The 18,168-nt window shown below is 45.7% G+C and overlaps 1 protein-coding gene across 1 annotated transcript in view; it reads left to right on the top strand.

The window, feature by feature from the left end:
* The first annotated feature begins 245 nt into the window (after positions 1 to 245).
* The window catches only part of LOC147122383 (uncharacterized), a 75,936-nt gene continuing 58,013 nt past the window's right edge, over positions 246 to 18,168 (top strand). Inside the window, exon 1 of the mRNA XM_085978307.1 lies at positions 246 to 276. Coding sequence (XP_085834433.1) covers positions 246 to 276 — 31 coding nt within the window. The remainder of the gene's footprint in view (positions 277 to 18,168) is intronic.

Raw genomic sequence — 18,168 nt, 5'->3', positions numbered from 1 at the left:
TCCTAGGACCGATCCTTGCGGTACACCACTAGTCACTGCCTGCCACTCGGAAAACGACCCGTTTATTCCAACTCTTTGCTTTCTGTCCGCCAACCAGTTCTCTATCCAAGTCAATACCTTGCCCCCAATCCCATGTGCCTTAATTTTGCATGCTAATCTCTTATGCGGGACCTTACCGAAAGCCTTCTGAAAGTCCAAATTGATCATCATTCAAGTATGGAGGGGAAGTTTGCCTCAGATGCGACATGGTGCAGAAACAGAAGCTCTTTAGCACCAGTAAGTCATGTCCTAGAAATGTTCGTGAAGAAGGAAAGGTGACAGTTATTTTAATATTTTCTTGAGTTTTAAGTTATTGATTTTCAGTATAACCTACCCTCCAGCCCAGTGTTTTATGGGTATGACCTAAATTTACTCATTCTCTCTGGAAGATATTATGCAATTTGCATTAACTTTGTTTGGAGCATTATATTTTGTAGCGTTAAACATGTAGGCAGCATGGAAATAATTTTAAGTTAGCTTATTTAATATCTGTGATTGATGGTTTGCTGAGAAAATGCCCATTTCCGCAGAGTCTGTTGGTTCAATTTTTTAAGTGGGATTTACTCGATGAAATCACGTTAATGAACATTTTTTGCACCTGCACACAACTGAATTCTGTGCTAATGGAGGGAGAAAGGGAGAGAAAAAAAGAGAAAGAGAAAAATGAGTGAAGAAAAAGAGAGACAGAGAAAGAAAACAAGAGAAAAATAGAGAATAGGCGAGAAGAAAAAAGAGAGTGTGGAGAAAGAGAAAGGAAGAGAGAGAAAAAAAAATAGAGCAGATAAAGAGGAAGAGAGACATTTAAAGAGAAAGAGTAAAATAGAGAGTGGGAGAAAGAGAGAAAGTGAGAGATTGAAAGAGAGAGAAAGATAAAAATAGAGAGAGCAAGGATGAGAGAGAAAGAGAGAAGTGTGAAAAAAGAGAGGAAAGAAGAGAAAGAGAAAAATGGAAAAAGAGAGATTGAAAGAGAGAGAGATTGAAGGAGTGAAAGAGAGAGAGAGAAAGGAGAGAAAGAGAGAAAATGAGATTGATAGAGAGAAAAAAAAGAGATGAAAGAAAGAAAAAGAGAAAAAGAGAGAAAGAAATAGCATGTGCGCACACGCATGGATGAACAACAGATGCACATTTGAGGGAGGAAGGTAATAAATGCGGAAACACAATAAGGTAGCTTTTTGAAGAACACGGCCCAAGGCCCCGAATACGTCAAATCATTCTGGGAGGTGGTTAAATAAAAATCTCTCAGTCGCCTGTAAATGTCGTCACCTACACTCTCTCCAGTGCGTGAGGGTCCACGGGCAGCATCTTCAGCCACCCCTCCACTGGTGAGCCTGACGTGTAACATAGAAGATAGGAGCAGGAGTAGGCCATTCGGCCCCTTGAGCCTGCTCCGCCATTCAATGAGATCATGGCTGATCATCCAAATTCAGTACCCTGTCCCTGCTTTCTCCACATATCCTTTGATCCCTTTAGCCTTAAGAAATATATCTAACTCCTTCTTGAATATATTTAATGAATTGGCCTCAACTGCCTTCTGTGGTAGAGAATTCCACAGGTTCACCACTCTCTGGGTGAAGAAATTCCTCGTCTCTGTCCTAAATGGCTTACCCCTTATCCTTAGACTGTGACCCCTGGTTCTGGACTCCCCCGCCATCAGGAACATCCTTCCTGCATCTAGTCTGTCCAGTCCTGTTAGAATTTTATAAGTTTCAATGAGATCCCCTCTCATTCTACTAAACTCCAGTGAGTATAAGCCCAATCGACCCAATCTCTCCTCATACGTCATTCCTGCCATCCCAGGTATCAGTCTGGTGAATCTTCGCTGTACTCCCTCCATGGCAAGAACATCCTTCCTCAGTATAGAGTGAGAGAGAGAGGGGGAAATTAGGTGGGAGCCTGTGAATACACCTTGCATTACTTAAAGGAGGCAAATGTTTACCACAGCCACAGGTACAATGATGTCAACTGTGGAATCCCCAGGACTTCCAGAAAGCTGACGTCGAGTCTCTCCACCCCTTCTTCCTTTTCTGTGTGGAATGCCGGATCCCCGGGCGCAGGGATGAGGAAAATGCATTAGAAGCCCCAGCTCGGTACTGGAACGTCAATCTCCAACCCACTCTTTGCTGTGACACTCAAGTTAGCAGAGGACATCTTCGCTCCACAATATTTATTAACGTGATAATTGGTTCTCCTCACAGTTTTTGATGGGCCGTCATCAAAAAAAAAGCTTCTGTTAACAAAAGTAACTACTGCACCATGCATAAGAGGCATGTTCTTCAAACTGCTGTCTGTCGGAGATGTAAGTAATATGCAAACACTTCATTCCTATCAACTTGTGCGCGTCTGACCATATCACTCTATTGCAATGTGGATTTCTTTAAAAAAAATATCTGGTTACATATTACTTACAACGTGGACCACTTTCCATACATCAGGAGCCTACTGTCAACAAGGGCAGACGTCGACGATGAAGTCCAACACCGCCTTCAGTGTGCCAGTGCAGCCTTCGGTCGCCTGAGGAAGAGAGTGTTTGAAGATCAGGTCCTCAAACCCGGCACTAAGCTCATGGTCTACAGAGCAGCAGTGATATCTGCCCTGCTGTATGCTTCAGAGACATGGACAATGTACAGCAGGCACCTCAAAGCACCGGAGAGGTACCACCAATGCTGCCTCTGCAAGATCCTGCAAATCCATTGGCAGGATAGGCGCACCAACATCAGTGTTCTTGCTCAGGCCAACATCCCCAGCATCGAAGCTTTGACCACGCTCAATCAGCTCCGATGGACGGGTCACATTGTCCACATGCCCGATACGAGACTCCCAAAACAAGCGCTCTACTCGGAGCTCCGGCACGGCAAGAGAGCCCCAGGTGGGCAGAGGAAATGCTTCAAGGACACCTTCAAAGCCTCCTTGAAAAAGTGTAACATCCCCATCGACACCTGGGAATCCCTGGCCCAAGACCGCACAAAGTGGGGGAGAAGCATCCGGGAAGGCGCCAAACACCTCGAGTTTCTTCGCCGGGAGCAAGCGGAAGCCATGCGCAGGCAGCGCAAGGAGCGCACGTCAACCCAAGCACCCCACCCACCCGTCCCTTCAACCACCGTCTGCCCCACCTGTGACAGAGACTATAGGTCCCACATTGGACTCATCAGTCACCTGCGAACTCATTTTTAATGTGGAAGCAAGTCATCCTCGGCTCCGAGGGACTGCCGAAGAAGAAGAAGAAGAAGACTGCAATCAATGTGCAAATCCAGCAAGTTCTTAAAATTAACAGTGAGGCTAAGGGCGAGATGCCCTTAGTGTGAAACAAAGAGCGGAGTGGCGTAAATCGACCAGCAAGCTCTGGCGATTCGCAATTCACGCCGTATCTCCTCATCCCCCTCACTCGCTGGCCAATTTGCGCATTAATAACAGCGTGCATCGTTAACGCGCCGTTATTTTTCCAGCAAGATTCGGCCCATTGTTTGAATCATGCGATACACACGAAGCCTGAAAGGAAATGAAAATAGTAAATTCTGGAAATACAGAGCTGGCTAGCCAGCAGTTGAAAATGAAATTAATTGTTAATGTTTTGGGTGGAGTCAGTTGAGATGAAGAATCCCATCAGAAACATCAAACCGCCTTTCTCTTTTTCAGATGTATAAAATGGGTTCAGACGAAGGTGGCCCTTTGCCCAATTTAATCTCATAATTCCAGAATACTTGGCTGCTGTTTCCTCATTGCATATCAAGCTCTTTCTTAAACGAGCCTGTTGTCTTAGCCTCAACTACCTGTCCGTGTATTCTGTTCTAGCTGTTTCCACTCTGTTTCCTGGTCTCGGTCCTAAATGTGCCCCTCACATGTCCGAAGCTGTCCCTTCTTGTCCTGTTACCTCGGTGGACAAGGTTCATCACTATGTCCTTGCCTTGTTGACTGGCTGGCCCTGCAGGCCCTTCATTATCTGCTGTTATTTTCCATTTCCAAAATTAGCAATTTTCTCCCAATCTCAATAAAATATAACCCCCCAAAATTATAATATACCAAGGACTTGGTTGGGCCTATACTCATTGGAGTTTAGAAGAATGAGAGGTGATCTTATCGAAACATATAAGATACTGAGGGGGCTCAACAAGGTAGATGCAGAGAGGATGTTTCCCCTCATGGGGGAATCTAGAACTCGGGGCATAATTTCAGAATAAAAGGTCGCCCTTTTAGAACTGAGATGAGGAGGAATTTCTTCTCTCAGAGGGTCGTAAATCTGTGGAATGCTCTGCCCCAGAGAGCCGTGGAGGCTGGGTCATTGAATATATTTAAGGTGGAGATAGATTTTTGCAAGGTAAGGGAGTGAAAGGTTATGGGGAGCGGGCAAAGAAGTGGCTTTGAGCCCAAGATCAGCCATGATCTTATTGAATGACGGAGCAGGCTCGAGGGGCCAAGTGGCCTATTCCTGCTCCTGTTTCTTATGTTCTTATGATCTTATTAGCCAATAATGTGTTGCCAAAAATTCTTCCTTGTACTATTACTCCAATCACGTAATGCAATTTGCTTCCAAGTCAAATATCATTACTGGCTTGAAACTTGATCACCTCTGTGCACCGTCTTTACCACATAAAGTAGACATAGACCATTCAGGCCAATTGATCCACCATGACTCATCCATCCAGAAAGAATCTACGGCCAACGTCACAGCATCCAACTGTTTCCTAAATGATTTTAGGGTAGTCGTCTCCACTCCTGTACCCCCCAAAATGTCATTCCACACGTTGATCACCATAGAACTACAATCATCTGATTGCTCGTTCAAGTGGTCAAGTGTGAGCTCAGAAAGTAAGTGTTGGGGACAATTATTCAGCCATAGGTATTTTTTGCAGCTGCAGCAACTCACCAAGGCTTCTTCGGCAGCACCTCCCAAACCTGCGACTTCTACCACCTAGAAGGACAAGGGCAGCAGGTGCATAGGAACACCATCATCTTCACGTTTCCCTTCAAGTCACACACTATCCTGACTTGGAAATATATCGCCGTTCCTTCATCGTCGCTGGGTCAAAATCCTGGTACTCCCTCCCTAACAACACGGACTGCAGCGGTTTAAGAAGGTGGCTCACCAACACCTTCGCAAGGGCCATTAGGGATGGTCAATAAATGCTGGCCTTGCCAGCAATGCTCATATCCCATGAACGAATATTTAAAAAAAAGCCAGAGCCTGCCCTCACCTGATGTTCAGTAGGGGTCCCTGAGAGTGAACTCTCATTGATGTCCCGCCCCCAACCTCAATAGCCCAGAGGCATCCACACAGCCAACTTTGGCAACGATCATGAACTCAGGAGAAACTGAATAATGAATTTCAATATGGCAAGTTAATTTCAACATAAATAACTGTGTGGTGGTGCACTTTCATAGGAAGATTAAGGAGGCAACATACTGCTTTGATAATAAGAGTCTGAATGAGGTAGAGGAGCAAAGGGATCTAGGAGTGCAGATACACAAATCACTAAAAGTAGCGACACAGGTGAATAAAACCATATAAAAAGCAAACAAAGCACTAGGTTTCATTTCTAGAGGGATAGAATTGAAAAGCACAGAAGTCATGTTAAACTTGTATCGAACCTTGGTAAGACCACACTTGAAGTACAGGAAACTTTGTGCTATCCGGCACCGACAGGACCGAGCTGTTGCCGTCCCATCAAAACTGCCGGACAAACCAGCGCTAATGTTGAAACATACGGAGATTTTGAGCTCCATATCTGGCAACAAACCCTGTTGCAACAGCTTCTAAACAGTCGGCCGTACCTTGCAAGCATCTCTGTAGCGTCTCTGTAGCTTAGCAACAGCTTCAGCGAGACCTTGCAGAGCTTGACTGTTGAGAAAAAAGCAACGAAAAGAAAAAAAAACTAACGAAATGGCTCCTGATTTTTGCCGGTGGCTCGAGCTTGCCGGACATTTAGCCTCTAGATAACACAAAGGCCTAGAAACATAGAAGATAGGAGCAGGAGTAGGCCATTCGGCCCTTCGAGCCTGCTCCGCCATTCAATGTGATCATGGCTAATCATCCAAATTCAGTACCCCGTCCCTGCCTTTTCCCCATATCCCTTGATCCCTTTAGCCTCAAGAAATATATCCAACTCTTTCTTGAATATATTTAATGAACGAGCCTCCACCGCCCTCTGTGGCAGAGAATTCCACAGGTTCACCACTCTCTGGGTGAAGAAATTCCTCCTCATTTCAGTCCTAAATGGCTTACCCCTTATCCTTAGACTATGACCCCTGGTTCTGGACTCCCCGGCCATCAGAAACATCCTTCCTGCATCTAGTCTGTCCAGACCTGACAGAATGTTATAGGTTTCGATGAGATCCCCTCTCAATCTTCTAAACTCCAGCGAGTATAAGCCCAATCGACACAATCTCTCCTCATACGTCATTCCTGCCATCCCAGGTATCAGCCTGGTGAATCTTCGCTGCACTCCCTCCATGGCAAGAACGTCCTTCCTCAGGTAAGGTGACCAAAACTGCACACAATACTCAAGGTGCAGTCTCACCAAGGCCCTGTACAACTGTAGCAAGACATCCTTGTTCCTGTACTCGAACCCTCTTGCTACGAAGGCCAACATACCATTTGCCTTCTTAACCGCCTGCTGCACCTGCATGCTTACCTTCAGCGACTGGTGCACAAGGACACCCAGGTCTCTTTGCACTTCCCCTTCTCCCAATCTAGAAATTGGGTTGAGGCGCCAAACTGGCGCCAAGTTCGCCTGAGCGCAGGATTTAGCGCAGCGTTCGAGTCTTCAGCGATCGTCCGATATTCAGTTTCAGCGCCCCTAGAGTGAGACGGGGCAAGGCTTGAGGCACTCCGCGTCCCTCTTCGGGCGCTGAAACTGAATATCGTAGCGCAACGTGCCACAGCGCCACACGCTGCGGCACGGCACGCTGCGGTACTGCAGGCCTTCCTCCCATTGTTAAGGGGGAGGGGCCTGCAACAGCGCGATCCCCGATTGCGAATGCCGGCAAAAGAGCCCGGCACCGAGGAGAAGTGCCGGGCTCTCGGGAAACAGCCGGCAATGCCGTGGGGGGGGTTGTCAGGAGGCCGGGGACGGAGGTGCTGGCAGGCGGCCGCCGAAAAAGGCGGCCGCCCCGCACCTCCACCTTAACTTGCGCCGCTGCCGGCACAGTAAGGCCCCATGAACCGGGCGCGGGTAGCGAACGGCGCAACTGTAGCGTTCGCAACCAAATATCGTGAACGGGGCGCAAATGGGGCACTGTGCACACCGATGATGTCATCGGTGGCAGCGCAGCACAAAAGGCTAACACCACCATTCTCGCCCCAACTCAATATCGTGGGAGGCGCAGCCAGTGGTGCTACAACCACTGCCTGCCTCTTTAGGCGCTAACAAGTGGCGCTACTCACCCAATTTCTCCCTCAAAGTTTCCTGTAATGTGCAGAATTCTGGTCTCCATATTATAAAAAGAATATAGAGGCATCGATGAAGGTGCAAAAAAGATTCACAAGAATGATACCAGAATTGAGAGGATATACTTATCAGGAAAGGCTGAACAGACTGGGGCTATGTTCTCTTGGAAAGAGAAGGTTGAGGGGTGACCTGATCGAGGTCTTTAAGATTATGAAGGGGTTTGATAGGGTAGATGTAGAAAAAAAAATTTCACTTGTGGGGGAGACCAAAACTAAAAGTCATAAATCTAAGATAGTCATTAATAAATCCAATAGGGAATTCAGGAGAAACTTCTTTACTAAGAGAGTGGTGAGAATGTGGAACTCGCTACCACAGAGAGTGGTTGAGGCGAATAGTATAGATGCATTTAAGGGGCAGCTAGATAAGCTCATGCGGGAGAAAGGAATAGAAGGTTATGTTGATCGGGTTAGATGAAGAGAGGTGGGAGGAGGCTCTTGTGGAGTATAATCACCGGCACGGACCAGTTGGGCCGAATGGCCTGTTTCTGTGCTGTAGTAAGAAGTCACACAACACCAGGTTATAGTCCAACAGTTTTATTTGAAATCACAAGCTTTCAGAGCGCTGCTCCTTAGTCAGGTGAAGTGGAGAGATGCATAAAGACACAACTTATATAGTCAGAGAATAATGCCAGATGATTACAGGTAATCTTTCTGACTGCCATTTATCACACCTCGGCAGAGAGATAATCACAGCAATCAAAGGTGTGAATGGTGTCCAAACAGGTCAGTCAGGAAAACATTACATCAAAGAACAATGAGGTGGGGTCACAAGCGGTCAAATGTTGCAGATGCTGGGGCCTGTATGAAAAGCAAAAAACAGACTAAAAAACTTTTTTTTGCTGGAAATCACAGCAGGTCCGGCCACATCTGTGTAGAGAGAACAAGCCAACGACGACTCGAGTCTGGATGACCCTACGTCAGGTGGGGTTACATGTAGCGTGACATGAACCCATGATCCTGGTTGAGGCCGTCCTCATGAGTGCGGAACTTGGCTATCAGTTTCTGCTCTATTTGTCTGTCTCTTTTTTGTTTTTCATACAGACCCCAGCATCTGCAACATTTGACCCCTTGTGACCCCACCTCATTGTTCTTTGATGTAATGTTTTCCTGACTGACCTGTTTGGACACCATTCACACCTTTGATTGCTGTGATTATCTCTCTGCCGAGGTGTGATAAATGGCAGTTAGAAAGATTACCTGTAATCATCTGGCATTATTCTCTGATTATTCTCTGACTATATAAGTTGTGTCTTTATGCATCTCTCCACTTCACCTGACTAAGGAGCAGTGCTCCGAAAGCTTGTGATTTCAAATAAAACTGTTGGACTATAACCTGGTGTTGTGTGACTTCTTACATTTGTCCACCCCAGTCCAACACCGGCATCTCCACACCATCTGTGCTGTAGAATCGATGTAACTCAATGCAAGAAACCAGGGGAGAAGCCAGGGGTCTTCTTGTATGAGGCAGTACCACAACAGATAGCACATTTATTCACTACGTCATTCGGGGAGCTAAAATAACATTAGGTGTAAAGTATTATGGATAATAAAACAGCTGTGGCAAACCTAAGGCAGGAATCCAGTTCTGCTGACATTTATAAAGGAGTCAAATTTCACTGCCATGGCTTTGACTATCAGAGCCCTCAATTGGATTGTAGTCTTGTAACTCATTGGCAGCTACTCTCCCTCATTCATTAGATGAATCTGAATTCCAATTTCACTGGCCACAGGACCAATATTGCACACTCATAGCCAAAACACACAAGTGTGATATAGAAAAAAAACATAATACCGCAGCAGGTTCCTCCACAATTCCCCAACACAGGGACTGGGATCACAAAATGGATGCACATCTGGTGAGCACAAGGACTGAATCATATGGTAACATAGTGGTTATGCTACTGGACTAGCAAACCAGAGGCCTTGGACGAATAATTGTAGATGCGAGCTGGGGAATTTAAATTCAGGGGGCGATTTTGCCAGCCCTGAGGAGGCAGGACTGCTGGGAAAATGGCCCGCCTCCATGCCATCTTCCCGCGCCGGGTCCCGCCTCCAAGGAGATGGGAAGGGATTAAAGCCTGTTAACAGGTAGGTAACAGGCAGAAAATAGGATTACCTCATTTTTACCCTCACATGTGCGGGCTTCCCAAAGGCTCCAAAACCTGCCAGGGTCACCGAGGTGAGTACTGGGTCTGCGGAGTGCAAAAGTGTGGTGTGAAGGTAAGTGATGGGTGCAAGAGTGTAGAGGTGAGTACCTGAGGTAAGTCCTAAGGGGGAAAAATTCGGTTGATTAGCACCTCCCGTTAGCGCCCTAAGAGGGCGCTAATGGGGCGCAAAGCAACTAGTGCCCGGGCGCGGCAATGTTTGCGTTGCTCGTGAAATTGACCAGACATTTTGCGGCGGCGCTAAACACTACCACCACGATCTCCTGCGCCTGCAGATTGTGACATCAGTCGCGCGTGCAACACCCCGGTAGTGTCCCAGACCGGATATTGAGTGGCGCCCCCTGCCTTTCCACCTGTCGCTAGCAATGACAGGTAGAGGGGAACGTTTTGCAGTCGGGAAGGGACTGGGGGAGCGCTATTTAAAGGCGGCCGCTTCCTGCCTTTTTCTGCCGGCGACATTTTTGCACCACGCATTCTGAGAGAGAGAGAGAAAGAGACTTCTCGAGAGATTCAATGCTGTGTGAAGGAGTTTTGGGTACTGAGCAGCACTTTGCAGGTTCATTTTGATTTGACCTGCCTTGCATCGATTTAGAAGAGACCATGGGGGCTGCACTCTGAGCTCTTTCCCTGGGTCTCTCCATTGTTCTTTCCAGCAGATTTGATGTACAGGTCTCTCCAGGCCGAGATTCAAGGCTGCAATGAGCAGGGTGTGGATGGAGAGCAAGATCGACCCTCCCCTTTAAGAACTGGCCGGCGCCAGTGTGTCTGTGTTCCATTGCTGACTGACATCACCTGAGCTTCGTCAGCGCTCTGAGGTAACGCCTCACTCCTCGGCGTTAGCGCCTTGAGAGGTGTGTAGCGCCTGATTTAGCACTCAAATCACCTCTATGGGCAATAGAGGCCAAGTTTGCAGTCGGAGGTGATAATTAGCGCCAGGCGCTAAACTTTGCGCCCGGCCGATAATTGCACCCCAAATGGGACAATACCGAATTTCTCCCCCGAAGTGTTTTTAAAAGTGTACTTACCTTTGTTTCTTCCTGCAGGCTTCAGTCGGTTTCTATACGGAGAGACTCGTGCCTCCGTGTTGCAGATGAGAGATGTCCGTTGCATTCTCATATGCAACAAACATCTCATTTCTGTAAAAGAAAGAAGGTTGATGAGATCTTGTATGCAAGACCTCATCAAACTACACAGAATGTCAGCGTTTGACAGCTTCACGGAGCTGTCAAACGATGACATGCCTTCTTTCAAAAATTCTTGACAGATGACACGTCATACGTTGATGTGCTCTGCAACTGGCTTTGCCCTAATTGGCCTGCTAAGCCCGTCGGGCGGGCTTAATAAGGCCAATCAGGGGAAAATCCCGCTGGTTGGCCAGAAGCTGATGGAGGCGGGACTGAAACCCGACAAGTGGGAGTCCCGCCTCCAAAAGCTTCCCATTGAGAAAATCTTTGTTTTTTAAATAAATGTGGAATAAAAAGCTAGTATCAGTAATGGTGACCATGAAACTACTGGATAGTCATAAAAGCCTATCTGGTTCACTAATGTCCTTCAGGGAAGGAAATCTGCTGTCCTTACTTGGTCTGGCCAATAACTCCAGACCCACAGCAATGTTGACTCTTAACTACCCTCTTCAATGGCCTAGCAGGCCACTCAGTTGTACCAAACTGCTATAAAAACATGAATAAGAATAGAACCAGACAGACCACCCGGCATCGACCTAGGCACCAGCTTCGGCACCACACGGACTGCAGCACTTCAAGAAGGTGGCTCACCACCAGCTTCTCAAGGGCAATTAGGGATGGCCAATAAATGTTGGCCTTGCCAGCGATGCCCACATCCTGGGATCAATTAAAAAACTTTTTTTTTGGGGGGGGGGGGGCGGAGGGCGGGTGCGTGGTCAGTGAATGAAGGTTTGAAAAATCCCCTCTGGTTGTATTAGATTTGTAATATTGTAAACACTGCGAATTAGAGCCAGGCCTTTCAGGAGTGAAGTTAGGAAACACGTTGATGTAAGAAAAAGGAGTCTTACCATCAAGTAACTTTAAAGTAAGCTTTAAGTAACTTATAAACACACTATATACAAGAGAGGTCTTTACCATGCCTCTGGTAGAAGCCTCTTACAATACTGAACAGACCAGTATTTATACCAGTCCAACAGGAAGTGACATATGACAGGAAGTGAGGTATGTACACAGTTCATAGTTCATAGTTCACAGTTCACAGGAAGTGATGACATAACTTCCCGGAAGTTATTATTATTATCACACACGTCTGCACATAAAAGGTGGTAGAAGTTTGGAACTCTCATCCGCAAATGCAGTTGATGTTGTGTCAATTGTAAATTTTAAATCTGAGATTGATAGATTTTTGTTAACCAAAGTATTCAGGGATATGGGGCAAAGGCGGGTATGTGGAGTTTGGCCACAGATCAGCCATGACCTCACTGAATGGTGGAACAGGCTCGAAGGGCTCAATGGCCTCCTCCTGTTCCTATGTTCCTATGAAGATTAGTTATGATCTGGCAAGATGGAGGGATATTGAGGGCAGGGGGTTTCAAAGATTTCCTACTGTGTGTTAGTGACATTCTAAACATTGTGGGGCAAGTCCTTTTGTTTGCTATTATAAGCAAAATTGTGTAGAACTGCTAAAGGAACTACCGTACACTGGCGCACAGAATAGATTGGCAGATGGACACAGCCTTGGGCAGCAACACAACTTGAGCGGCCTGGGCTGTTGGTTTCCTGCAGTCGGTTGCTAAATAAATAAAACAAAAAGAATTACAGCAATTGCTTATTCTCATAGTGAATTGTTCTGTTTATCCAACAGAAAATGTATTGTAGGAGAACGAAAGAAAGAAGAAAGAACTTGTATTTACATAATCCCTTTCTTGACTGCAGGATGTCCCAGAGTGCTTTACAGCCAATTAAGTACTTTCAAATAACAACAGAAGACGCTGGAAAAACTCAGCAGGCCAGGCAACATCCGTGGAGGGAGAAAGAGAGTCAACGTTTCGGGTCGAAACCCTTCGTCAGAACTGAGAGAAAAGGCAGGAAATGAAACAAAAGGCAGTTTGGGGGCTGGGAAATGGGAGAGTGGATGAAAGAAGAGACATTGAGAGATATTCAAGGCGAGACGAGATGGTAATAGGACAGGTAAAGAAACAAACAATGGCTCTAGATGAAGTGTGAAATGCGCTGGCAGAGTGAGAGACAGCTGCCGTGTGGGAGAGAGAGAGAAACAAGGAAAAGTCACAAACCAAAAGTGTGGATAAAAAATATAAAAATATAATAGGGGCCGAGGTTATGATCTGAAGTTGTTGAACTCGATATTGAGTCCGGAAGGCTGTAAAGTGCCTAATCGGAAGATGAGGTGCTGTTCCTCGAGTTTACGGTGAGCTTCCAAATGGTAGTCACTGTTGTAATGTAGGAAACACAGCAGATAATTTGTGCACAGCAAGGTCTCGCAAATAGCAATGAAATAATTGATCAAACAATCTGCTTTGGCAATGATGGTTGAGTGATAAATATTGGCAAGGACTCCAGGAAGAACTCCCTTGCTCTTCTTTGAATAGTGCCGTGGACTCTTTTAGCTCCACCTGATGGCACATCGGTTTAATGCCTCATCTGGCACTTCCGACAGTGCAGCACTTCGTTCCTGGGAGGTGGATGTCGCTGGCAAGGCGAGCGTTTATTACCCATCCCTGCAGTGGTGTACCAGTCTAGATTTTGTGCTCAAGTCTCTGGAGTCGGGGCTTGAATCCTCCAACCTTCTGACTCAGAGGCAAGAATGCTACCCACTGAGCCAAGGTCTAACACTGGTTTCAATATAAAATGTTTGATAATGGGGTCCGTTTTCTGCAATTAGTGACAGTCTCATGCAAGTCAGAAGGTTGAGTCCACTCCAGGACTTCAGCATTTTACCTCGGCTGGCACTCGAGTATGGAGGTTTCATTTTGCATTGTTGGAGGTGCTGTCCTTTCAGAAGAGGTATTAAACTGAGGCCTTATCGCCTGTTCAGGTTAAATATTAAAAATCCCATGGCACTATTTGAAGACGAGCAGAGACACCTCCCATTGGTCGGGCCAAGATTCCTCTCTCAACCCATACCAGATGAACTGGCCATTCAGCTACTGTTTGTGGATAACGCTGTGTGCAAAATGGCACCAGAATTTACCTACAAAAGAACAGTAACTGCACTTCATAGTAATTCATTGTATGTGACAGGTGCAATATAAATGCAAGTTTTTTTTTATTACTCAGGTTACTATAAACTTCTATAAAATGCATGCTGTATTCTACAGCATGGGAGATAATTGTACAGAGATATATAGGCGAACAGGCCAAGAATCTATATCTTATTGAGTTACCATCTCAAATGTAACAAATAAACCTACACCTTTCTAGCAATAAAGTGATGTGGTACATTATAGTAGCATTCATTTCTTCAGGTTGCAAAAGCTTGTAATACGCACTCACTGACATCAATCACTGTTTCAGAGCACAAAGGACTCAGCCATCTCTGAAAGCAGTAATACTAGGTTCAGTGTCTCTGACTGAGCATTTAAAGTGAGCTGGAAAATGTACGAGCCCAATTGTGTTCTAGGTGGTTGCGTTCACAGATTGCTTTTTGCAGCAAGCCAATCCTCCCTGGAGTTTGTTTTATTCGTTCATGGGATGTGGGCGTCGCCGGCAAGGCCGGCATTTACTGCCCATCCCTAACCGCCCTCGAGAAGGTGGTGGTGAGCCGCCTTCTTGAACCGCAGCAGTCCGTTTGGTGAAGGTGCTCCCACAGTGCTGTTAGGGAGGAAGTTCCAGGATTTTGACCCGGCGACGAAGAAGGAACAAAAGGAGTCAGGATGGTGTGTGTGACTTGGAGGGGAACTTCAAGGTGATGGTGTTCCCATGTGCCTGCTGCCCTTGTCCTTCTAGGTAGTAGAGGTCACGGGTTTGGGAAGTGCTGCCGAAGAAGCCTCGGCCAGTTGCATCTTGTAGATGGTACACACTGCAGCCACGGTACGCCGGTGGTGGAGGGAGTGAATGTTTAAGGTGGTGGATGGGGTGCCAATCAAGCGGGCTGCTTTGTCCTGGGTGGAGTCGAGCTTGTGGAGGGTTGTTGGAGATGCACTCATCCAGGCAAGTGGACAGAATGCCAAAACACTCCTGACTTGTGCCTTGTAGATGGTGGAGCTGGTGGTAGATTGTGCTGGAAAAGGAACATGGACATGAAGGTCACCTGGACTGAGAAAAGGCCAGTTGACCAACCAAGTTGATTTTACCCAATGTACTATTGGCAACCACCCCCGCACTCCCCATCCCCTCCCCCCAATCCATTGCTAACCTCCTTTTCTCTCATCTCTCAAAATATCAACCTATCTATATACACTCTTGCACCACGGGTCTGTCCAGTACCTCTTTGAAAGGATCAATTAACTCAGCCTTACCTAGAATACAGATGGTTTCATAAGTCGACCCCATTGGTGAGAAATTCTTTCCAACTATTCATTTAGTTAGTTCTCACAATTTGACAACACTTCAATTAATTTACTAGCCTTACTTCATCTGCTGATCACTTTAAAGCACCTTCCAACTCAAATGTTTTTCAGTAGTAACGGCCATGATTTAAAAAAAAATACATGGCGTTACAAATTTGGGTCCACCCTAGATACCTTCTCAATGTTCCGTGGCATCGCTTGTTCCCACGAATGGTCTGAGCATCTTACTTTTATGGGAGTTGACTCACACGGCTCCATAGCTACCTATACATTAGCACGACCTGAGGATATAACAATAGCCTTGTGATCTGCATTGGGTATTCATGCCCGTCGTGTATCTCTTCCATGTCTCCATAAGTGGGCTGAGTTCACTTGATGAGGCGAAGTTTGCTTTGAATCGTACACTACTTTTCTTCACAGTAAGGACAAACACAGAGTGCCGTAGTCATGAACAGAGTCATAAATTTATTGGTACAATTTATATTCACAAAATGATACAAAAGAAAGGACACACAAGGCTGCCCCACTTCGTCTTACTTAAACAGAATAATTTCTTTGCATCGTGTTCATCAGCCCAAGGCAGAATCACTCTCTCCACAGTCTCCTCTCTCCGCAGTCTCCTGTCTTTCACAGCTCTTTTCCCTAACTGCTTGTCAAGCACCCTGCTTCCAAAAACCTGACTGCCTTTCTTGGCATCTATTTTCTGTTCTTAAAAGCATCTCACTGTGTCAAGGAGCCTGTGCCTCTCGCAGGCCTGAGATCAAAGGGTTTTCCAACACAATGGTGCGGCGTATCTTGCAGAATACATAAACGAACAAACCACTTATTGTTCAGTCTCTGGGAGAAGCAAATTCTGATTAATCTTTCATCTGGTGCCTCCTAAAACAAAAATACATCCTCCTTTCCAGTTATTTTTCCGAATCCCTTTTTGTGTGGAAAAAAATGGTCAAAACATCCAGAAATGTGGCACTTGGTTCAGTAGAAACTCATTAAATTGAACGCTTGGGGACGCGAACAATTTTCTATCATCGCCAATTGTTTTCCATTACAAGTGGCCATTTCTTTATTGCACAGCCAGGTTGAAGAGTTGAAATGCCACAGGCAATAGCTCAAGACATCAGCTAGATTGTAGATAGTGGACACAGTTGATGGTTACAGTCATTGCAGTGATGAGTTTAGAAGGAAACGAAGACTGAGGGAGGCAAGGAGTCTCACAGATTTGAAGTAACAGGCAAAGATACTGCTAAAATAAGAGATGACGACCCTTACATTTATGGCCCGTAATTTCCGATAGGAGGCTTCCTGCGAGCAGATGCCTCCGATCGGGAAAAAAAATCTACGCCCTTACCTGAGGTGCTCCCGAGGTCCGGACACTTCCGCTCCTGGGCCTCTCCACAGTTGAAATGCGCAGGGCCCATGTGTTCCAGGGGCGCAGGCGGTTCGTAAGCGTCCCTGGGATCACGTGGGCCAGGCGAGTCAATGAAAGAAGGGAATCTCCCTTCATACTTTTGACAGAAATACCTGTCAAATATATGAATGGAGATCGCTCCAAAAAGATACTAAAGCATTAAATAATTTTTTTTGAATCACCTTTTTAAAATGAGTTAAGATTACATTAAATTTAATGTTTTAAACAAAAATTTAATTTTTTGAAAAAAATATTTAAAGTTTTTTACGGGGCTAAAAATAAACTTACCTTTTTTAAAAGTATTTTAAAATTATAAATGAGTGAAAAAAATTTTTTTTTTACTTTTTTAAACTCTTGTGCTGGTAAAAGGAGTAAGGCCTGCTTTTACCAGGCGTACGATTTTTAAAGGTTTTCAGTGAGCGGAGGTTCTGCAGAAAGCGGAACTCTCCCCCCCCCCCGCAGAGGCCCTTCTCTAGAATCCTCTTGACAGATCGGAAATGCCAGTTTTCAGCGCATGCTCCTACGGGTGTGTACGCAGCCCGTACACATCGGAAAATATGGGCCTATATTTTTTTTATTCATTCACTTGATGTGGATTTTTATTGCTTGTCACTAATTGCCCTTGAGAAGGTGGTGGTGAGCTGTCTTCTTGACAACTGAATGACGTGCTCAGCCAGATAAGAGTCAACCACATTGCTGTAGGTCTGGAGTCAAATATAGGCCAGACCAGGTAAGGACAGCAGATTTCCTTCCTTAAAGGACATTAGTGAAACAGATGGGTTTTTACAACGATCCGGTAGTTTCATGGTCATCATTACAGACACTAGCTTTTTATTCCAGATTAATAATTTAATTAATTGAACTTAAACTCCCCAGCTGCCATGGTGGGATTTGAACTCATAACTCTAAATCAGTCCAGGACCTTCCAGGATTATTAAAAGAAAAAGGGTGGCTAAAGTGAACGTTGGTCCCTTAGAGGATAAGACCGGGAAACTAGTGGTGGGGAACATGGAGATGGCAAAGACGCTGAACAAATATTTTGTATCAGTCTTTACAGTAGAGGACACTAAAAATATCCCAACACTGGACAAACAGGGGGCAATGGGGGGGGGTGGGAGGAGCTAAACACGATTAAAATCACTAAGGAGATGGTACTCGGTAAAATAATGGGACTTAAGGCGGATAAATCCCCCGGACCTGATGGCCTACATCCTAGGGTCTTGAGAGAAGTGGCAGTAGGGATTGTGGATGCATTGGTGATTATTTTCCAAAACTCCCTGGACGCAGGAAAGGGAAGTAGACAAAAAGCTGGAAACTATAGACCAGTTAGCCTAACATCTGTGGTTGGCAAAATGTTGGAGTCCATTATTAAGGAAACAGTAACAGAGCATTTGGATAAACATAATTTAATAGGACAGAGTCAGCATGGTTTTATGAAGGGGAAGTCATGTTTGACAAATTTGCTCGAATTCTTTGAGGACGTAACATACAGGGTGGATAAAGGGGAACCAGTGGATGTAGTGTATCTGGACTTCCAAAAGGCATTTGACAAGGTTCCACACAAAAGATTACTGATCAAGATAAAAAAAATCACGGGATTTGGGGTCATATACTGGCATGG

Source organism: Somniosus microcephalus, chromosome 3 (assembly GCF_052327205.1).
Source record: "Somniosus microcephalus isolate GS21.2 chromosome 3, FLI_Smic_1.0, whole genome shotgun sequence".
Classification (NCBI taxonomy): Eukaryota; Metazoa; Chordata; class Chondrichthyes; order Squaliformes; family Somniosidae; genus Somniosus; species Somniosus microcephalus.
This window is presented reverse-complemented; position numbering and strand designations above follow the sequence as displayed.